Source organism: Rattus rattus, chromosome 2 (genome assembly GCF_011064425.1).
Source record: "Rattus rattus isolate New Zealand chromosome 2, Rrattus_CSIRO_v1, whole genome shotgun sequence".
Taxonomy (NCBI): domain Eukaryota; kingdom Metazoa; phylum Chordata; class Mammalia; order Rodentia; family Muridae; genus Rattus; species Rattus rattus.
The window spans coordinates 79,397,843-79,421,758 of NC_046155.1; the positions used below are offsets into that span (position 1 = coordinate 79,397,843).

The 23,916-nt window shown below is 45.9% G+C and overlaps 1 protein-coding gene across 2 annotated transcripts in view; it reads right to left on the bottom strand.

The window, feature by feature from the left end:
• The window catches only part of Prkcb (protein kinase C beta), a 335,946-nt gene that overhangs the window by 177,441 nt on the left and 134,589 nt on the right, over window positions 1-23,916 (bottom strand). For both annotated transcript variants that reach the window (XM_032892724.1, XM_032892723.1), the window contains exon 3: window positions 21,967-22,049. In XM_032892724.1, the coding sequence (XP_032748615.1) occupies window positions 21,967-22,049 (83 nt within the window). The remainder of the gene's footprint in view (window positions 1-21,966; window positions 22,050-23,916) is intronic.

Sequence of the window (23,916 nt, forward strand, 5' to 3'; positions counted from 1 at the left end):
GGGGTGTGGCCTTGTTGGAGGGGGTGTTGTGGGGGAGGGTGTGGCCTTGTTGGGGGTGTGGCCTTGTTGGAGGAGGTGTGGCCTTGTTGGAGGGGGTGTGGCCTTGTTGGAGGGGTGTGGCCTTGTTAGAGGAGGTGTGGCCTTGTTGGAGGAAGTGTGGCCTTGTTAGATGAGATGTCTTGCTAGGGGTGGTCTTTAAGGCTTCAGCGATCTATCCCTCCCTCCCTCCCTCTTCTCCTCTGCTCCTCTCCCTTTCGATCCCCTCTCCAGGCTTGCTACCTGTGGGTCAGGATGTAAAGCTCTCAGATACTTTCCCAGCACCTTGCTTGCTTGTGTGCTGATATATTCCCTACCATAATGATAATGGATTAAGCCTCCGAAACTCTAAGCAAGCCCCAACTAAATTCTTTCTTTTGTAAGAGTTGCTTTAGTTATGGTGTCTGTGGTGGTTTGAATATGCTTGGCCTAGGGAATGACACTATTTAGAGGTGTGGCCTTGTTGGAGAAAGTGCGTCACCGTGGGGGTGGGCTTTGAGGGCTTCCTCCTAGCTGCCTGAGAATGCCAGTCTTCTGTTTGCCTTCGGAACAAGATGTTGAACTCGTACCTCCTCCAGTGCTATGCCTGCCTGTCACTGTCATATTCCCTGCCTTGATGATAATGGCCTGACTTTCTGAACCTGTAAACCAGCCCCAATTAAATGCTGTCCTTTACCCTTAGTCATGGTGCCTGCTCACAGCAGTAAAACCCTAAGACAGTGTCTCTTCACAGCACTGAGGAGTAACTAAGACAGCATTTCAAAGTGAAATTCCTTAAAAACGGGATCAATGTGCAAATGAAGATTTTTTTCTAATACACATTCAGATGAAATTCTTAAAATCAAACTTTAAAATGCCTGTTCCAGTAGTTTTTAGGAGCTCTAGAGAGACAGGTATATGTGTTCCTGGTGGAGGGGTCTATTGGTATTGGTATGATGCTCTGGGAACAGTTTGGCACTATTTATTCTATTGAGTGAATAACTTTAGGAGAGACACACTTGAAGTAGTGAGGTAGAAGGAAGACACCTGCCTAGTCCACCACATGAGCCGAATCAACCCTGGAGACAATGGGGAAGCAAATGGCTAATCCAGATGGCCTCATCTTCCAGTTCCATTTTCCATAGCAAATGGTTTTAGCTTGGACTTCCATTTCTTTCTTTCTCTGTTGTTTCTGTTCATCTGTCTCTCTCTCTCTTTCCTTCTCCTCCTCCTCCTCTCTTCTTACTAGAGCACAAGCTGGCCTGGAACCCACTATGATCCTCCTGGCTCAGCCTCCTATGGTGTGATTAGGCACGATTTTTTTTTTTAAAGCCAATCAGTACTGGTGGGAGCCGACTAAATGAATCCTAGCAAGTGCGGCTACCGGTGATACTACCTAGGCGTGGGTAGGACCGCACTGGCATGGAAAGCCTGTAAGGGTGCATCTCCATAATTGTAAGTCAGTTACTGATGTTAAATGATCAAAGACATTTCAGCTGAGACATGAACTGTGCATATATACATATGTGTGTGTGTGTGTCTTGAGTGTGGGGTGCTCATATATTTTGTAATATGTGAATCAAAGAAACCTGTGCCATACCATATTGGTACTTGAAAGAGAATCCCAGGGCTCAGCGCATGCTATAGTAAGTTACACTCCCGGCAAAGATATTTATTTTAAGTGAATCTGAAAAGCTAAAGAAGACGACAAAACTGCCTACGATGCTGAAGGTAAGTACACACTATCTTTTTTCTTTTTGTAAGCATATGAGACAGGTAAGAAACTATCGTCTTAGCTGGTCATGCACACTTATAATCCCAGCACGTGGGAGGCTGAAATAGGAGGATCAAAAGTGTGCGGTCAAAATGAGTGTTTTAGTTTGCTTTCCTCTGCTATAATAAACACCACGACCCAAAGCAACTTGGGGAGGAGATTTATTTCAGCTTATAGCTTACGCTCCACCACTGAGGAAAATCAGGGCAGGAACTCCAGGCAGGAATCCAGAAACAAGAAATGGAGCCGTGGGAGAGTGTTGCTTACTGGTTTGCTCTCCGTGGCTTGCTCAGCCTGGCTGTTTTATAGACCCAGGTTGGCTCCGCCCACAGTGGGAGGGGCTTTCCCACATCAATCAGGAATCAAGAAAATGCTTCGCAGACTCTCCTACAGGCAAATCTGATAGGGATATTTTCTCAGTTGAAGTTTCTCCCAAGACAATCCTAGCTTATGTCAAGTTGACATATAAGCAAAGCACATTGGCCGATACAGAGAATATGAGGACAGCCTGAACATTAACACCTGGCTCAGCCTCAGAAATACAGAAGAAGAAAGAGGAGTGCCATTCCTAATTATCCACACCGATGTAAAACTCCGGAACCACACACACGAGAAAATCTAAAAGAAGTGTTTAATTCCTGAGGCAGGAAAGAATGAAGTGGATTTCTCAATATCCACCTTTCTACAGGTTTTAAATAAGTTAGATTATTCTGAGGCCCATCTGAGTACTTCACTCTGAAATACAGCAACACCTCCATGCCTCCGACTTCAAACAAGAGGTCAACAGTTCCCAAAAGACAAAAGACCATGGAAACCTTTCAGAGACTAGGGTGGGCTGAGATTGCCGAACAACTGATGATGTGTACAAAGTCAGAAGCTGCAGTTACACCCACACGCCACAGGGGAGAGGGGGCGCTATGTTTGTTCTCGAGGAAAGAATGAATACAACGAATGAATGTGTAAAAGACTGTGGGTGTGGTGATTGGTGCTTTGCTTAAGTGGCTTCTAATCCCTGCCTTTTCCCTGGTGAGTAACTGTTCAGTTTCAAGGATGAACTTCCACTGTGGAAACCTGGTAGAACTCTACAGATGACTTCATACATGGTCAAAGTCAGTGTCAGGGGCTAATGGATAGCCGCCTTCAAACTTCACTCCTGCCGCCACCGGCAGTTTGATCTTTCACTCTGAGGAAATTATTCAGCCCTTTTAGGTTGTCACTTTCTCACCTGGAAATGGTTTACAAGATAATAAGACCTAATTCCTAGGTAAACAAGGGACTTTGCAAAGCCATTTCATGGGAACTGCTTAACAGGAACTGGTGGAAATATCTATTTAATTAGTATACATTGCTACTGTTAATTTGCTTTTATTATTCTTACCTCTCCCAGTATTGTGGTACAGAGATGGAATCCAGGGCCTTCCGCGTGCTAGGCAAGCACTTTCTCCACTGAATTATATCCCCAGCCTCAATTTGCCCATTTTTAAATTTAAGTTCATTACTTTCTAATTACTTGTAACGAATTTTCCCATGTATTAATTAAGGATATTAACTATTCATTCACAATATAGCATTTTCCCAGTTCTTCATTTGCCTTTTAATCCTGCTGCTGAACTTTACTCAGTGTGCAGGGCCTGTGGGAAGAAGCATGTCTCTGTGTGTGCATGAATTTGTATCTGTGCATGCTTACGTATGTGTGCGTGTACATATATGTATATGTACATATGTGGTATGCATGTGTATGTGTGGTGTGTTTATGTATGTATTCATATGGGCCCATGTGTAATAAAGCATAGATTTCCCCTTTCTCTTCCAGGGCACTATCCTACTCTCACAATTAGCAAGTCCTCCCCAAGATTTCCTTCTGGTCCCTCCACATTCTCCATCTTTTATTCTTAGATCATGATTCCCCTTGGAACTTATCTTAATATGAGCTCTGAGAAGAGATATTCACTCCTTTCTTAGTGTCTAGCCAGTCATAACAACACACACACACACACACACACACACACACACACACACACACGCACACTCACCTTTCTCCCTGCTGGTTTGAAATGTCTCTTTTATCACGTGCTAGTTTCTTACAGATCTTTTGTTCACTTTTAAGTTTCTCTTACGCTCCAGTGAAATCTCTATTCCTACCTCCAGACATACAATTTTAATATATGATAGGTTTCTGACACCTTGGCATCTCAAAACGCTTAACCACCCAGCCCTCCCCAGCATGCCTGATATTTTAAAAGTTTTCCGGGCTCTCTTCCTTTTCCTTAACCTTTTAAGGGAGATGACGTGATGCTCAGCGCACACACGCAGTGGCCCTCCGACTGCCCATCTTAGTGGTGTCACTAGCGGTGCCAGCTTGGTGGTACTGGAGAATCCAAACCTGGGCTCTCCACCAGTGCTGAGCAGCTTACCAAGGCAGGAGTGAGCCGGTCAGGACCGAGGCCAAGAAACCAGCAGAGCTGAGTGCTGCAGCTGAGCAAACGTGGAAGGTGGGGGCTGGGAATGACAAACTCAGAAATGATCTGGGCTTTTCTTTTTTTTTTTTTTTTTTTTTTTTTTTTCAGAGCTGGGGATCGAACAGGGCCTTGCGCTTCCCTAGGCAAGCGCTGTACCACTGAGCTAAATCCCCAACCCGATCTGGGCTTTTCTTATGTCCCTTCAGAAAAGTCCTCCCCAGCCTCCCCCCAAACTGTAATTAGGGCAAAAATTTTATTTCTATGTATTTTCTCATTTTATTTTTATTTTATTACCTTTAAGCTGGAAATGTTGTCACGTTAGTGTAACCAGTGGCTGTTGTAATGCAGAAGAGTGATGTCTGCATGTATGTTATAACTAGGCAGTGTGGCCAGCCTTGGGAGAGGTGTGCTGCTGCTCCCATGGCTTCTGGTAGACACTTGTCCTTCTAGGTAAGCTGGGTTTGTCCACTTGGAGATTTATAGCTGTCATTTTGGTGGGAGTTCTCAGCTCATTAGCTAGGGCATTCTCAGAGCCCAGAGAATGGAGTGGAGAAAGTGGAGGGGGGTCCTCCACAGCCCACATGGATTAATTATAGCCTTTTGGAAGTCTAAGTGGGCAGTGCAAGCTCCACTCTAACCAATTGGATTCAGCCCCACCCATAAGGGACAGCCCTGAAGGTCCAGCTCCAATTGTGCTTCCAAGTTAAGAAGGAGGAGCTGAACCTCCTTTCTATCAAGTTAGTGCCTACGATTGGTCCCGTGGCTTCCCTTCTAGCATTGGGCTTGGTTCCATGTAGCCATGAGCCACCATATAGAAAGGCACCATAGCTTAGTCGCATGCCCAGGAAGGCCAGACTGCGATTTACTCCTGACTCTGTGACTTAAGAGCTGTGTGACCCGGATCAGGTTCCCTAACTTGTCTGTGCTCCCATTTCCTCACTCTAAAGTCGATATGATAAAGTTAGGCACCGGTGACCCTTTCCTATGGTTCTAGCGCTCTGGGGGCTAAGGTGGGAAGACCATGACTTGAGGCCAGCCTACACTGCACAGCAAGTTCAGGCTAGTGGGGCTGTGCCTCCTCCCCACCAGCATTTCAGGTGATGATAACAACAGTGCAGACCCCTCACAGGGTTCTGAGGACTCTCTGGGTTAACAGCACAGTGCCCGGCACACAGTGAATAGTGTGTGTTTGTTGCATGTGATAAACAAATGCTCTTGCTTTCTAGTTCTGTGAAGTCTCATGAAATCACAATTTTACTGTGCCCAATTGTCGTGACCAATGTGGAGCATACATCTAACCCAGGTTAGCTTAACACAAAGACACTTGTGATCTTGAACAAGTCACTTTCAAGGTCCAGTCTCGGTTTCCCCCTAAGAAGACAAAAAGGGGATGCTGGGTTTCCCCACGTAAATACTTCAGACCTAAGGTCAAGGGTGTCCAGAGTGCCTGCCACCTCCCAGGGAGGCCTCTCAGTGTGGTCACCACATGAAGCATGCAGAGGTTTCAGGAGGCAGTCACACTGAAGCAGACGACAATCTTACTTTATAAATAAATCTTCCATTGCCACAAAACATGTGCGCCCATCCCCCAGCTTTCCCCAGATGCCATACTCTGGATGAGGGATGTAATCTGAACCCCCAACTAAGTGGGAACCACCCAGATGTAAGACATGAGGTGACCCCATTTGCAAAGAAGCTAGAGTGTGATTTCTGGGTACACTGGGAGGTGGCTGGCTTCTAGGAGGCACCTCTGACACAAGAGTGCTAGACACACCCAGGTCTGTGTTAGGAGGGCAGAAAGGACAAGATATGGAGAGTTTGTGAATTACGAAGGGATCTCTGGTCCTGCCACGGATGCTGATAAGGCAAATGCCAGTCAGCATCATCCATCGCTGGGATGCCTGGGTCTCAAGAGCCTGCAGGCTCCTATCCTCACAATCTGACCCCTAGCAACAGGATCCCGAGCCATGAGGTCCATGTAGACAAGAGCCCTAAGTGAGGGGCACTGGCTCTGCACACGCTGTCACTGAAGTCCAGACATCCTTCTGAAAGCCTTCATCCCTCAGAAGCCATTAGGGGGCGTGGCTCTATTCACCTGCTGGAGCTGCCAAGCACCACCCCTGTCCATGAGGGGAAAGATCAAACCTGAACTGTTCTGCAGAGAACCTCAGAGTCCAACGGAGGTGGGGAGGTAGCCGCTCTCACTGTTGCAAGAACAACTTGCATAGGGAGCTCCCGCCACACTTTCTAACTCAGCAGCTTCGAGGGACTGGTGGACAAAGATTATCCCTGACGTACAGGGGAGACCCGACCCCGGCAGGTGTGTTCTGAACTGCCATCCCTTCTCCATGCAGAACCACACCTCTGAGCCTGCACTCGTTCTTCTGCCCTCGTCCCCACATTGCCACTGACCGTACCAAAAGGCTTTGCTTTAAAACAGGAGAAATCTACTTCAGACCAGGAGTTGGGGAAAGGGGCCAAACAAATGCCAAAGGCTCTTGAAGGTGCTGTTGCTGTTGTTATCGTCGTTGTTGCTGTTGCTGTTGTTGTTGTCGTTGTTGTTGTTGTTGTTGGACATGTAGAAATGCTAAGTCTGGGATTGAGAGAAGGGCAGCTGGGCCTGGCTCTCCTCTCCATACTAAATTAAAAGAAAATAAATAGAGTAGGGGGAAGAGACAGGGCTCAGTTGGTAAGAGCATTTGCTATGTGAGCCTGAGGGCCTGAATTCAGATCCCTGGGCTGCATGAGTACTCATGGTAGCTGTGGCAGGAGACCTGTCCGGGAGGGACACTGCTGGAAGAGAAGATGGACTTCTTGGAGTAATTGGCTGGTCTGTGGGTGAGCAACCTGCCTTAATAGGTAAAGTGGGGAGAACTGAGGAAGACTCCTGAAGCTAACCTCAGGTCTCTACACATGATCTCACACATCCTACACACACATACCACACAACACACACATACCACACAACACACACATACCCTACATGCCACACACACACACACACACCACACATACCACACACACCACATACATACAACATACACATACAGACCACACACATATAATGCCCATACACACCCACATACCCTATATACTACACACACACATACCCCATATACCACATACACACACACCTCATACACTATACACACACATACCCCACATACTACACACACACATACCCCATACACCACAAACACACATACCCCATATACCACACACACACCACCCACATACCACACACACACACATACATACACATACACCATACAGACACAGCACATACATATAACATACATACACACAAACATACCACACATATACAACACACACACACACACACACACACCACATATCCACAAATAAAAAGGAAAGAGAAACTGGATGTGGGCCCCACAAGTACCTGTAACACCAACATTATGTGTTGGGAGCACAGCATAAAGGTCCTTGCACCCACAGATCTCCAGAGAAACCAGGATTAAGGGTAAGCACATAGAATTGTCTCTCCAATGGGAAAGATGTAAAACCTGTTCTTCCATCCGGAAGCTGTGAATTGGAGATGATTAATAGCCTGCCAATCTGTGTTATATGTTAGGCTAGGCCATAGCAAGCTCCCACAACCAGCACCGGAGACATCTAACAGATTAAATGACCCTTACATTATCTGTACAGCCCCAAGCTCCCACAACTAGGACCTGAGGTGGCTAATGGCTCTATGCTATCTGTATGATGGAGACCACATCAGATCCTTCCTTAGGCCCGTAAGTTAGTACAGGCTGTCTATCTGTAGAAGCCATCTCAGAAGAAATGGCATGTACTCTGAGATGAGTTTCATTGTAATTACACTTCCTTGTGCACTGGGGATTGTTTTACACTAACAAACCTTTCCAAATTATACCGTGTTTAAATTTATGGGAATAAATGGCCTGGCATCAGACACCTGAAGGCTGGATCCAGGTTGATAAAGTCAATCTGAACTGAGGTTTCATTCTCACATCCTCAAGGTTCCCTTCCTTGCCTGCTGTGACCCCTTCAGCCCCCCCATTATGATCCACCTGCAGGGTCCTCCCCCATTATGATCCACCTGCAGGGTTCCTCCTAGTCATGGCACATGGGGACAAGAGGATTTCTGGGGTTAATGCTACCAGCCTAGCTCCAGGCTTCATGAGAGATTCCATTGCAGAGGACTAAGACAGAGGGTGGTAGGGAAGGACTCCTAACATCCACATCTAGGCTCCGAGCACACACACAGGAGTGTGCACCTGCACAGACCTGCAGAGATCACACACACAACCCAGATGGGGATGGAGGTGGAGCTCAGGAACAGAAGGATTGCCTAGCATGTTTGAAACTCTGGATTCAATTCCCAGTGCTGCTAAAAACCAGATAGATAGATCAATAGCTAGATGGTAGACAGATGGGACTACATTTTAAAAGTGTGTAAAATCAGAAATGTCTGATTAGGAAAGTAGGCAATTGACTGAATGCAGGAAGGGAAGGTGAGTTCTAGCAAGTTCCCATGCTGTCCCTGGCAAAGGTAAACACCTATCAGAGTGATGAATGAGTGAGCGCGCGCACGCACACACACACACACACACACACACACACACACACACACACACACACACAGCCTGCAGAAGAAATGAGTGGCCAGAGATGCTCCTGGATATCCCACTGGACATATGGAGGGTGCCCTCAAGAGCAGGGACACTGCAGCAGGTGTCACCTTGCTGTCACCAACATCAGTGAGATGAATGTGCCGAGACCATTCAAACCTCAACAGCAGCACGGGAAAGACAGACCTCTCTCCTTCACCCCAACAGCAAAATTTAGTTTGGCTAAATTTGCATTCCCTCTTCTTTTCCTGAGGTACCCTCCCCTGACAGCCCTCACCTGCATATGCAGAAGCTATAAACTGGAACCCATGGATCCAGCTCAGAACTGTTTCAAAAATACATCACAGTGAGTAGTCTGGGTGTGTAGTTCAGCTGGTAGAGTGCTAGCCTAGCAGGCACGAAGGCCTGGGTCCAGCGCCCACCACTGGATATGCTGAGTTTGGTGGGGACACCTTACTCACAGCACTCGGGAAATGGAAGCAGGAGGATCAGAAGTTCAAGGTCATCCTTATCTAAACAGGGAGCTCCAGAGCTTCCCGGGCTACATAACGCCCTAACCTAAAAACAGAGCAAAGCCTGCAGTGGCCATTCTCAAATTGTTCATACCATTTAAATGTAGGAAAGTTCAGGCTTCAATGGAAAGGCCAGATAATCTAGATTGTGGCCCTGTAAAGAACAGAACTAAATGACAGCTTCCAGGCTTCCAGGCAGGGTGTGGCAAGGCAGGAGGACACTCCCCCCAGGGCACTTGGCTTGTTTGCTTTCCTGACTGGCCTCCATAGCTTTGAAGTTGGACATTCTGATTAAACAGCATACATCCTTATAAAGTCACATGGTCACACACAAAGCTTTGAGCAAAGCTACAAGACGCACAGCAGGTCTATTATACGATTTTATTGAGTAGAGTTCAGTCATGGAGACATGTTTGTAAGCAGCTGCACCATTTCATACCCCCAACCCCTTCGATGGTGCTTGCGGACTCCAATTTCTCCACATTCTCGTTTGTGGGCCTTTGGAGTCTTTTAAATAAGTTATCTTTTTTCTCCTTGTGGGTATGGAGTGACCTGATAGTATAGTTTTGATCGGCGTTTCTCTGATGGTCAGCAACACTGAACCTTTTGTTCATGGATTTCACTGGGACATTTCCATAGCTCTGTTGTTCGTGCCTGAGTATCTTTTACAGGCCTGTTGGCCATTTGTGCACTTTCTTTGGAGAAATGTATAATCAAGCCTGTAGCTCACAAAACACAATAACTGAATGACCTGGGGCTTGGGGAGATGGTTCAGCCCGTGAAGTGTTTATCACACAAGCATAACAACCTGAGTTTGGTGCCCAGAACCTACACAAGAAAGGCAGGTACAGTGGCACACGCTTGTAATCCCAGCACTTGCAAAGTACAGAAAGGTGGATGGCTACGACTTGCTGGCCAGCCAGGCCTAACCAATCAGCGAGTCCTAGGCCAGTTAGAGACCTGGTCGCAAGGAAGCATGGCACGTCATGCCTGAAGAGGAATGATACCTGAGGGTGTCCTCTACTTCCCACATGTAATGTGCATATGCCATACATAGACACGGATGGCGCGACAATGTGATTCAGTAATCTTGTTCTGGGTATTTATACAAAAGAACTGAAATTAAGGCGCTGGAGAGATGGTGAAGTCGTTAGGAGCCCTCGCTGTTCTTACAGAGGACCTGGGTTTGATTTCCAGAGCCCACCTGGTAGTTTACAACCATCTGTAATTCTACCTCCAGGGAATCCGAGGGCCTCTTCTGGCCTCTGTGGACACAGACCACATACATAGTACACAGTTATATATGCTGGCAAAATATCCACACATAAAATAAAACGAATACCTCCAATAATAAAATTTTAAAGAACCAAAATTAAGATCTCGCAGAGGTCAACCCTTCCACGGGCATGGCAACATTAGCCACAATAGTCAAGGTGCAGAAACATCAGTGTCTGCTGGTGAGTAAACAGCTAAAGAAACTGTGGTTCATCTGTGCAAGAATATACTTCCCAGCCATAAGAGAGGGGATTCTGCATTATGACACAACACAGATGAATCTTGAAGGCACGGTGCTAAGCGCAATGTGCTAACCACTGAAGGACCAGTACTGGATGATCCCATTCGCACGGAGTATCTGCAACAGTTGAGTGCATGGGATCCAGGAGTGTGAGACTGGTTGCTAGAGGCTGAAAGGGGAATAAGTAGCTACTGATCAATAGGCATAAAGTGGCAGTCAAGCCAGCTGAATGAGCTCTAGAGGCCTGTCTCACAACAGGGTACCACAGTCAATAGTAATACCTCGTACGCTTCAGCTTCGGTAAGAGGCTCGAGCTACGAAACGATCTTTGCAAAGTAAAATAGCTGCCTGAAGGGAAAACAGGCAAACCGCTGGGTGCCTGGGTAGTGGTTAACTTGATGGATAGGGTTGGAGGTGCAGGGGTTAGAAGAAGCATGAGAGGCTCGTGATTAGCGAGGAAAGTTCTCAACATGGGGATTCATCTAGCCTCATACACAATAAACAGTTTTCAGAAATGTGTCACTGGCCCAGTCCAAAGCCGGCAGCTTTGAGTCCAAATTCTAAATTCTTCAGAGAAGGAATCTTGTTGGCCCAGTAGTAAGAGGGGTGTCACTGCCTGCCTTGGGTCACCAAGTTTGATGGTACACCTGAAAGGACACTTCTTGAAGTAAAGGGCTGCTGCTTCAGCCAGGTTTGTCCAGGGAACCAGGCAGGTTAGGTAAGACGACTGGGGGCCTGATGACCTAGGCTTGCATGTGGGCTCGTGTCACTGAATAAAGCCCTTGGGCAAGCCTGGGCACCTCCATTTCCTCATGTGTAGCATGTGCATGACAGTAATAGGAACCTGTTTCCTGATGTATGAGGAAAAGGGAAGAGTTGTGTGTAATGAGCTTCAAATTAGATCAATGAACTCTGGCTCTTTGATAGTGTGTGTGTGTGTGTGTGTGTGTGTGTGTGTGTGTGTGTGTGTGTGTGTGTGTGTGTATGTGTGTGTGTGTGTGTGTGTATGTGTGTGTGTGTGTGTGTGTGTGTGTGTGTGTGTGTGTGTGTGTGTGTGTGTGTGTGTGTGTGTGTGTGTGTGTGTGTGTGTGTGTGTGTGTGTGTGTGTGTGTGTGTGTGTGTGTGTGTGTGTGTGTGTGTGTGTGTGTGTGTGTGTGTGTGTGTGTATGTGTGTGTGTGTGTGTGTGTGTGTGTGTGTGTGTGTGTGTGTGTGTGTGTGTGTGTGTGTGTGTGTGTGTGTGTGTGTGTGTGTGTGTTTTGAGTGCATGTGCCCTTGCCTGTGAGTGAAGGCTAAAGAAAGATGTCAGACGCCCAGCTTCTCTCTCCCCTTGTCCCCGTTAGATGGCATCTCTCACTCATCCTGGTGCTTGCCATTTTCCTCTCTGCTACTCTGGCTGACTAGCAAGTCCCAGTGATCTTCCAGTCTGCACCTCTCGACAGAACTTGGGTTACAGGGTGTACATGAATGTGCCCTGCTTTTTACAGGGGTGCTGGTGATCCAGACTCAACAAGCACACTTACACCCTGAGTCATTTCCCGGCCCCAATTTGTTAAATAGTAGAACAGGCAACACAGAGGGTCAAAGACCGAAAGATGGGAAACGAGGTTTCTTGACTCCAGAGCCCTGCGCCCTCTCCGGGGCCACCTGTCTCTTCTGTTCTCCTTCCCCTCTTCCCTGGAATGTCAGGCTCAGAGGCAAGAGGCTTCTGGAAGTTGCCTTCATCTGGCTATAAGATGTGCCCTGCTCTGTCCCCACCCCCACCCCGAGCAGAAGCTGAAATCATTTATTCATAAGCTAGGACTTACTCTAGAGAGCAACAAAACTGGCTGTTTCTCATCCTTACCCCTCTAGCTCTATGGCTCTGCTCCTGCCTTCGCAGCATGAAGCTCTGCCTTTGTGGCAGTGAGGGATAGAAAGCCGTGTAGGAGGAGTTCGCTCTGACCTTGGTGTTCTTGTTCTGTACCACAGAGGCTGCAGCCAGCCACAGCCCCAAGAGCAGACTAGTATGGAATTCACTTAACTGTCAAAAAAAAAAAAAAAAAAACCTGCATTCATCCCCAGTACCCTCCTCTTGTTAAGTCCTGCTCCCAGGCACACCATGGGGGAAGATTCTGGGTTTCTCTTCTGTGGGAAGCAGAATAGATGTGTGTCATACCCAAGATAAGGCTGCACACTCACCACCTAAGACTTCAAAGGCACACTGGTGGACACACAGGGTTGGGGGAGAGTCTCTCTCCCTGCTTATCCTCACTTACTCCCCATCCACATGCTACAAGGCCAGAGCTCTTTTCTTCCTTTTCCAGAAAAGGAAATGGAGGTGAAAGGTTATGTAGCTAGCCTGTGTTAGAGACAAACCTGGAAGTCAAACCCAACCACTCTGGCCTCAGAACCAACATACAAATCACGTATACACGTCTATTACCCACCTACCAGTCAGAATTCCTTGAGAATATTTTTAATCACAGACACTCAGACGTTTAATAGATTACTGAGGTAATCCTGGACATTGGACTTAATTTTTTAAAGTAGCATTTAGAAACTTTCTTTTTAAAGGGGTATGAGTGTGTGTGTGTGTGTGTGTGTGTGTGTGTGTGTGTGTGTGTGTGTGGCTGTGTGTTTGTCCAGAGAAAAAAGCCAGAAGAGGGCATCCGAAGCCCCGGAGATGGAGTTAGAAGTGGTCGTGAGTTACCTGATATGGGTGCTGGGAACTGAACTTGGGTCCCTGGCTAGAACAGTAGGCACTCTAAGCACTGAGCCATCTCTTCAGCCCAGTATTCAGAAACTTCAGTGGGCACATGGTATTTGGTTCTGTTCGGCTGACATCTTGCTCTGTTTTTCTACACCAAGACCTCTGTTCTCTTTGAAAAAGCTTCTTCCCTCATCTTCTAGAGAGTTCCTTAAAGAGCTGGGCCCTGACTGGTTAGGGAGCATCATTGACTAAACAGCCTCATTCCCTGCGGCCATTTTGACTTTTAGGGCCGAAATGACACTAGAGTCAAAATCAAATGGAGCTGACTCAGCTGCTCAAGTTTTCTTTGAGCACTCAGAAGTGCACTGGATCCTAGTCAACGAACTCTTCTCGTTCTAGATAACTAAAGGCAGTTTTGAGTGGATGTAACCCATCACTAACTAGTAATGGAACTAGAGACAAAGGTTAGTGCCACAGCCCCACTACCTCAGCCTCCCTGGATTCCAAAAGAAATTTGGGGACAGAAATCTACAAGGGAAAATGGGTTAGTTTAGAGTTTGGTCACACTGTGGGGAGAAAAGATCTAATTTCTCTCTACCATACCTCTAACTTTCTTACAATTTACAGAAAACTATGAGATAATCGCTAGATAACACAGATTGGCTGCAGGCAGGTTAATTGGTTCTCTCCTGGGGGAAGGGTGACTAGCGTCAGCTTCCTTCTATTGCCCCTGTCCACAGAGTGGGACTTCCAAGAGACCCACCAGTAGAGATGTGTAGCATACCTGTAGAACATATCCAGTAGTCATCCCACTGGAAGGGGGGTTGAAAATCACACAGAAACCAGTTTGCTGGTTTAAAGCTCCTTTTTATTCTATGCAGCTGGTCCTCAGATTTAATTTCTGCACTTGAGAATGACTAAAAAGCATGTATATGTGACAGCCTTTTGGAAATTTGACCTAGACAAGGCAACTCTCCAGACACCTCCTCCACCACCCCTCTAAGACCCCTTTTTTGGCATTGGGTAATACAGTTTGGTTACTGAGTGTTTTGGCTGTGAATACAGAAGCCATAGATGGCGGTATTATATAGACTGGATGCAATTTGAGCAAGATGGTGTACTCTCTGATGTTAATAAGTAATAGATAAATGAGAGAGGAGGGAGAGAAGAGGGAAAAGACACTGCACTGTTTAATCTGTGAGACCCCCCCTTAAGGAAGTCACATGGCTGTTCTGGTCCAGGTGATGGTGATGCCAGGAGGTGACATCACAGCCCTAGCTGTGGCTTCCATGCTGGCAATGATCTGCAGGTGCCCCCCCAGCCCCCGCCCTTGGTGTTATATAAAGCAGAGCAATGCAGGCTTTCAGAGGACAGCAGCTGTTAGGTTGCTTTCCTGAGCTGAGCAAACTGGATGTTACCACATGGGGTGAGGTAAGCCTTGTCCCCTTACTGCCACTCCCACCATAATGGAAGGGACCAAGCCTAGCGAAGTCAAGACTTCCTTGCCCTCTCTAGGGCCACAGGTGAATTGAGGTTATGACACATGGACCGTTAGACTATTATCAGGAACACTAGAAGATGACGGAATCTCAGGGGCAATTCTAGGAGCCTCTTTACCGTACTTCTGTTGGCCCCGAGCTACCGCAGGTGCTCAGTCTTGACTGAATTGACGTGGGAGCCTGAGTCTGGGCTGGACGTGGAGTAGCACCACCACTACCTGCTAAAACCAGAGGGGCCAGCCTCAGAGCATCCTCAAGCGACCTTCAGAGTTCTCCGTGCAAATACTAGAGTAAGAAAGTGGGCAGATGTGTTTTGGGATGGGGTCTTCACTGTATAGCCCATGTTGGCCTTGAACTTGCCATCCTCCTGCCTCATCCTGAGTGAGGAGATCGTGGGCATGTGCCACTAGACCCAACTCAGAGAGCAGAGTTAATACTTGCCACCAAAACATTGTTTCAGAAATGTAGCCTCCGGTTTTCATGTGTACAGAGAACGGCATGTTATATATTAAATACCACATGTCTAATAGTAAAGAGTGCACGTGATACTGCAAATGATATTTTAAATACTATAAAAACACAACACTTCTGTGGTTTTGATGCCTCACGCTTCTAAAGGTAACCAACATTTAATCAGCCTGGCTTTTATTAAAGTATAATTTACATATAATAATGTGCAAACTCCGAGCATGCATTTTGATTCATTCTGAAAGGCATGAGTACCTGCTTAAGAACCGGCTCGGCCAAGATCTGCACCTGCTCTGCCGCCCCAGACACCGATCCATAGTTGCTGGCCAGGATTCCATTATGAGGATGCGGTGCCTTTCTCTTACATAAGCATTCATCAGGAGTGACTTGAGTCATTTCCAAATTTCAGTCGCTATAAATACTGATGCAATGAATGTCATTCTAACCAAACAGATGCGCCTATCCTTAAATAACCCCTCATCGAGAATTCCTAGAATTGTCGTCCTTAGGGCAAAAGGGTTAGGTTTCATCATTTGCAAATCACAAACTACTTCTAAGACCATAAAATATTGACAAACCACCTCGGGAGTGCTTCTCCACTTCTGAACGGCCTGGCCCAGGGCCCCCGCTCAATACTTAGTGCTATTTTTATTAGCCATTATTCTTCCTCGGGTCAGAGGGTGGCCTGCCTCCATTCCTGAGCGGTAGAGACACCTCTAGATATTAATCATAATTTTAAAACCATTTATTGAGCGTTGCTTTGGGCCAGACACTATCTTAGGTGTGGCCCAAGCAATTTTCTCAGCAAATACTCATGACACCTACCCCCTAGGATTTAGCCACTGCCCTCCCTATTTTAAAGATAGGAGCTAAAGGTTATAGAAATTGACTAATTTTCCCAAGGTCACAGGAGCAATAAATGGCAGATTCGGAATCTGACACTGGAGCTTCCTGGCTGCAAAGCCTGAACTGGGCAGCATTGCATCACAGAACGTGAGCTTTTATATAAAATAATGAAGATGGAGATGGAAACATAATTATATTGTGCTGGTTTGCTCTGGACCAGGGAATATAGAGGATTCTCAGTATACGCAGAACAGGGAGCGAGGTACCTTCAGCTACTGCATAAAAGGCTCGCCACACACGGTGTGAATCACTTTCAAGCAAGGGCTTTGTGAGTGTTTCTGCTGTTAACCCATTTGTCTTTGCCAGCCGTTTCCCATTTTCAATACATTTAAAAAGTATCCTTATGAGCCCACGTGGTTGGTCCTGATCTATAGAGAAACTTGGATACAGGAAAGTAAAATGGCATGCCCAAATTTTGCTAATGAGAATCTGGGTGGAGTCAGGCCCCGAATTCAGGTATGTCTGACTCCCAAGTACACTCTTAGTTTCCACGAGAAGGCTCAATGGACTGCCATAGGACTTATTTGTAATTAGCAAGGGTGAAATCCGCTTGGGATCTGGGGTATGGAATGAGCGGGATGCATTTTTTAATGAGGTCATCTATGCCTTTAGGAATCCCAACAAAACCTGCAGATCTTCTAAAAATAAAGACCCAGGGCAATGGCCTCTAGAGTTCTATTCTACAGTGGCTCCCCACGTATGGAGGCAACGCAGCAGATTAATGACACAGTCAAGTCTGTCTTTCACCACTCTTGTCTGGACTTGAGCATGAGATAACCTTTGTATAGGGCATTAGCAAACATAACGAACAGACTTTAAATGCTTCCTGGAACCCTGAAATGACCATAGGAACAACCCGAACACTAGCCAGAGAATGAAGGATGGAGTAGCAAGGCACCTGGACCAGCAGCCTGCCCAATGCCAGGTACATGAGAGGACTCATCCTCAAGCACCTAACCACCAGCCAATCCATCAGATACCCACAAGCACAGAAAAACCCCCAGGACAAAGAGCTCACATGACTCCCCCTAGTTCCATCCCTCAGTGATATTTCCTCCCTAATTCTGAGACCTTGGACACCGTGAGCATGGTCCACAGCCTTGGTGCTTTGTAACACTGCCCCTGAGGAAAGTGATTGGCAGCTCTAGAGAAATGACTCTTAAGAGCCCCTCCCGCCCCGCAAGAAGAATGAGAGTTTTCCTGACATGGCTTAGAGTGAGGAGGAGACAAAGTTTCATTCTGGTATTTTTTTTTCATATTCGCTTGTTGTTCATTTTTAGTTTGTCTATTTGTTTTGCTTTTCATTTCGTTTCATTTTGTTTCATTTTGTTTTATTTTGTTTTGTTTTTCCTATTCGAGAGAGGGGGGAGAAGAACATGAAGTTGGGTGGGTAGGATCTGGGAAGAATTCAGGAAGAAAAAGAATATGATCAAAGTATATTGTAAAAAAATTTAAAATAAAAATAATTTTTAAAAATCTGTAATATTAGGAGAAGAGAAAGGTCTATGGAGGAGCATAGACATTATTCATAAACTCTGCCATGTTTTGTGCTGTATGGCCGCAACAGTGAGTGCTGTGTATATTGTCCAGTCTCATTGCTACTGAATGGACCCATCAAGAGCTAGGTTCACTGGGACAGTGGTTGGCTCATAAAGTTGCCTTGGTATATCACAGTCTGATTGCATCTGTAGAGACAGTCACGTAAGTATCAGCCTATAATGATGTCCAGAATATATCCCTGCTCAGGTAGTGCTGGGAATAGTGGAAAACAGAGGGTGGAGTCCTGTGCACCTTTCCCCTAGACAAAGACATGCAATTTCTGCTTCATAAGCTTGCTGCGTCCTCGGTATTTCAAGGTCACAGGAGGGGAGGGCATCCCTCTAGACCCGCCTGAGCACCAGTAGCAGCCAAAGACAGCCTGTCCAGGTGGACAAGCAGGTGTGCCCAGGTCTTTAATCACACCTCCAACCAGAGACAGAGAAAAGGTCAATGAACCGAGTCAAGCCAGTTCAGGAGTCTGGACCAATTCATCATTCTTGCTGCCAACAGACCTTCTTGGAATAGCACCCAGATCATCGCTGCAGTCAGGCTGCCAAATCCTATGCGTGGAGACCGTGGGGAGCAGTTTCTGCTCTCCCCATGCCTATAGCAAGAAATGTCTGCATTCTTCCATTCATACAGAGAAGGGTTACTCCTTATGCTGCCCATGAAGCCTTCACACAAAAAAAAAACTGCCAGATGGTCAGTAGAAAGCCTGTTCATTCTCTAGACTTACTTGCTCTGATCTTACTGCCCACACACAAGCACTAGAGTAGTCATCATTGTCGTCGTCGTCATCATCATTGTAATCACCACCACCATCACCACCACCATCATCATCTATATAAAGATCTTTCACCAAACGCTGTTTTAGGAGGTTCCAGACATATTGATGCATTTGACACTCATAACAATACTGTAAAGTAAAGGCTACTATTTTACCCAATTTTTTCAGCTGAAGAATTTAAGAGCTTTAAAATAACTATCCTAAGATCATACGGGTTTACATCTAGGAGGGCTGAATCTACATTCTATTTATAGTCTATAGTTTTAGCCAATGTACAATACTGCTTTTGTAGGGTTCCTCTAAGAGGCCATCTATCCTCACTCTTTAACCATGGGATAAGCATGTGAACTCTGATCTCTGGAAGTAGATACATGCATTGAGATTCTCCAGATAAATAGAGCCAAGAGGAAAGATGTAGCTATAGATATCTAGATTGGTTATGTGAACTGGCTCACATGATGATGGAGGCTGAGAAATCCCATGATCTGTTGTCTGTAAACTGGAGAATTAAGAGGGCCAGCAGCACATTCCCATCAAAGGCAAGTCCAAAGGCCAGAGAGGCAGAACTGCCCATGGTGTATATTCTGAACAAATCTGAAAGCCTCAGACCTGAGAGCATTGACACTGGGGGCAGAAGAAATACAGATGTCCTAGTTCAAACACAGAGTGAACTCACTTTTTGCCTGCCCTTTCCTTCCACCTGAGTCTTCAAACCAAATGCTGCCCACCCATACAGATGACTTGAACACTAAGCTCTTCTGGAAAACCCCTCAAAGCCCCGCCTAGACATCATTTTATTAGCTCTCATGACATGCCTTAATCCAAGCAAGCTGATACTTGAAAAAAAAATAAACCATTGTAAGCCCATCCTATCTAAATTTGATATCTACCTCTTTGAACTACACTTAATTTCAAAATAAATAACAGCGACATCATAATTTCACTTGACAACCCCTAGATCTTAATCTCACAAACTGATCTCTTCCCTGGGGAACGAGGTAAGGGCCTTGAGACCTGATTACTCAGCTCTTGAGCCTCTGTACCTAAATACTAAGATGTAAAAATTAGCAACTTAAGTACTGATATGAAGTCAGCATGTCTAATCTCACATGCCAAAAGACTATGAGGAGAAAGAAAACACATTTGTATAATAGAGGTTCATAAATACACAGAATGTATTCATGCAATCACACGTGGTAATTACAGTCTTCATTTCTAGAGCTGGCTGCAAGGCTGTAGGTGGTACTTGCTTGTAACTCTCCTCTACTCATTCCACACTCCCTGAGCTGTGAACCAACTACCTCAGCTGGTGGTCTAAACCTTCATTTCTGAAGGGTACGGGTCATGTAATCCTGTCTCACTCTGGCTACTTGAAAGTTTTCTATGGTCCCTAACCACAGTCATGTTGATGCACTAAGAAAACCCCTGTGTTTCAAGCACATCTTTCTTTTTCCCTCGCTATACAGAACCACTCCTTAAATCCAGCAAGTTCCATTACTCTCATCCTGGCTCATTGGCTCATTGGCTCTGAGGCAGAGGAAACTCAAAGTAGGACTGTGGAAGAAGAGCTGAAGTTTCTAGGCTATCAGAGGACCATCTCTTAGAGAGAGGAACCCACATGTTTGCAGATGGGTCACTAGGAGTGTCATTGTGAATGGACCACTCTAATTACCACCAGTGAGTGACAGGCTCTTGGCCATCAGGGAAACAGCATGCACTGATGCTAATTTTGAGAATCCTTACATCCACTTGAGAACCTTGCCTTAATTCCAGAAATTCCAGAGTCTGAATTTCTATTCATCTAGAACCATTCTTGGCACAAAACTTCCTGTTTCAGTCTGTTTGGGCTACCAAACTAAAACAGGTGACTTTTAAATCACAAAAATGTATCTCTCATGGTTTTAGGAGCCAAGAAGTCCAAAGTCCAAAGAATGGCAGACATGGTGTCTAGTGAGAACCCACTTCTTTTTACATTGCTAATGCCTTGGTGTACCTCACATGACGGAGGGGGTAAGGCATCTCTCTAGGGTCCTTTTCCTAAAGGCATGGATGCCATCCATCCATGAAGGTGCCTCATTCTTGACCTGATCACATCCTAAATATCTTGTCTCTAATACCAGAGGGTTAGATTTCAGCGTGAATTTGGAGAGAGACGACACATTCAGACCATCACCGCACATGATTAGAGCTTGCCAATCAGCACGGGCCACTCTTCTGGCCACTATGATCTAAGGTCACTGGAATGGCTGTGCTGATAAAAGAGGAAAGGAAAGGCATTCGTGTTCTTCCTAGAAACAAATCAAACACGGGAATACTGAGCCAAGAAGTGGAGGAGATTCCCAGGAGCTCCATTGAGAAATCTTGACTCATCATGCAGGTATCAGGTATTTTCACCATCTAGCATTAGTGGTGGCCGCCAGCAGAAGGAAGGAAGGATGTTAGGGCTGAGAATGGCTATTGTGAAGAAAACTAACAAAACCCCAAATTTCAGACAAACCTACACCAAGCGCTTTGCCCTAGCCTCAGGTCAACCATCTTCTCATTGACTTAATCATCTTCAAACTGAATTATCTTTACTTAACCAAAATAATTTTCCTTAGATAGGAATTTTTATATCTAAATCAGAAGTCCGAAATCATTACCAAATTTGTTTTCTCAATCCATACTAAATTACATAATGAGTAAATACTGATGAGAAAAATACTGATCTGTTTTACCTACAAACATCTTCTGTCCAGCCTGCAATGGTCGCACTGTGGTTAAGTGTTGGTTTGTTTAGTTTGTTTTTGAAACAGGATCCCACCATGTAGCCCAGGCTAACCCATAACTCACAATCCCACCTTTGTGTGTTTGGGGTTACAGAGTGTGCTACTGTAGCCAACTAATAATTTAGAATGATTAATAGCAGGATCACATACCCTCCCCATTCCTCTGATTTGTGGATCCTGATATTAAGACTTCTCAGCAAAGAACTAGGAAATGTATTGAAAAGGTTACCTCTTATGGGCACACTGTTCATTGAGTACCAGGCCCTAGTGTCAAGGTAAAGTCACTAAGCAAGATCATAGAGTGAGGACCTGGTTGTTTCCCTGCCCAGCCACACCCCTTCTCCACTTTCCCTTACTGAAAGCAAACCCATCAAAGCGACTGTGAACCAGGAAGGGTGGCCATCACCAGGTACTCACATCAGAGGCCGGGCCCTTGTCCGCACCAGGGCAGGAGAACGTGACGAATTCATGGCAGCGCTTGTGTACAACAAAGCAGCAGACTGCAAAAGAAAGCACAGGGGAGACAAAGAAGGAAGAAGTCATTAGGTTGCTCCAGATGAAGATGTCATGCAAAATAACATCAGCTTCTCCCTCGTGCCCTCTGTTGGTGTACTGATGTAACTGACATATTGCACAAACATTAGATGTCTAAATTAAGTAGGGGGTTTGAGAGACAGCGCAGTGGATAAAGTACTCAGCACACAATTGTGAAGACTAGTGTTTGATCCCCAGACTCCACTCGGCCTTTAAGGTTGCCTCTTTTAATCCCAGTATCCCCCAGGATGCAGAGACAGAGGATCCCTAGAGTCAGCTAGCTAGCTAGAACTGGCTAGCTCCAGATTCAGAGACAGAGACCTCTGTCTCGAAGAAGAATGAAAAGCAATTGAGAAACACAGGGTATGTCAGCTTTGGACTTACACACACACACACACACACACACACACACACACACACACACTCTAAAAAAGAAATATGCACACATGCACTCACCTCTATTTGTCTCCATTGCACACATGCACATGCTGACATGCACACACACAGGCTCACCATACACATAGACACACACACACACACACTCATGCACTCACACACGTAGGTGCATACACACACACACACGTAGGTGCATACACACACACACACACTTCTTTACATATGGAAAATTAATTTATCTAGTGTGCTAAGAATCATATATACTGCAAGTTACAGCCTCTTGAAGATCACTTAGAGTGCCTCCCTAGTCTTTTATTGGCTTGGAAATAGGATGCTGTTTTTTAGATCAAGTACCAGATTAAGTCCTTTGCGGATATTTAGACCCATAATACATAAGGAACATGTGTGTTTAAACATTAGACTCCTACCTGGAGGGATGATTAGAACAGGAAGGGTGTGGAGGAACAGTGAGAAAGAATGGCAGAGGCGTGCTCCTCTCACCAGATCAGTGTCAAGTCAGTGTAGGAGTAGAAGAAACAGCCTCCAAGTTGGGGGCGGAGCTCGGAGTGGAGAGCCTGCCTAGCAGGCTGGAAACTCAGGGATGAAGAGGAGGAGGGAGTAGCATGGGGAGGAAGGAGGAAGATGAAAAGGAGGGCAGGAGAAAGGGGAAAGAGGTGGAAAGGGAGAAGAGGAAAGAGAAGGGGGAGAAGAAGGTGGAGGAAATCGGAGGGGAGTGTGGGAGAAGGAGGAGGGGTTGTAAAGTTGGAGGAGGAGGAAGGCCGCAACATGGCTTGTAATTTGCAACCAAACACATATAAACATAAGTCTGCAACCTCGTGAGCGCAAGGCATCGGTGATACAGCTTCACTATCTGGGGGTTACATGACAAGAGGCAGCCAGCGAGGACATATACACATAATAAAACACATTTTACGGTGCTGCTTCTCAAGCCTTCTATAGACTCCTGGGCTCCTAGAGGATGCGCTGAGTGAGGAACCAGCTCAGAGCTTTTGTAAAGCACATGCTCAACAAACAGAAGAGACGATTTCAAGCTGCTCAGAGATGTGTTGTGTGAGCCTGTCGTCACAGTGTCTGTGAACACTGTCACAGGATAGTCTTAACAGGGTTCTACTACATCACAGGAAGTACAAAGGCCAGGAACTGGTTAGTTGGTGTTACCTAGAGGCAGTCACAACCCCCTCCTGCAAGTCCCAGAACACCGGCAGCTGCACACACAAAAACAATAAGGACTCTCCAACAAGAGGAACAGAAGGGAAGAAAAGGACAAGGAGAAAATACAAGGAAAACTTACATCCAAAGACATAGAAGAAACATCTTGCTCACAAGCAGTATGCATATGTTATCTGAATCCTAATTTTGAGTAAACCAGCAATATTAAAAATCCACCAAGACAAGCAGGAAAATGGATCTGTTCAC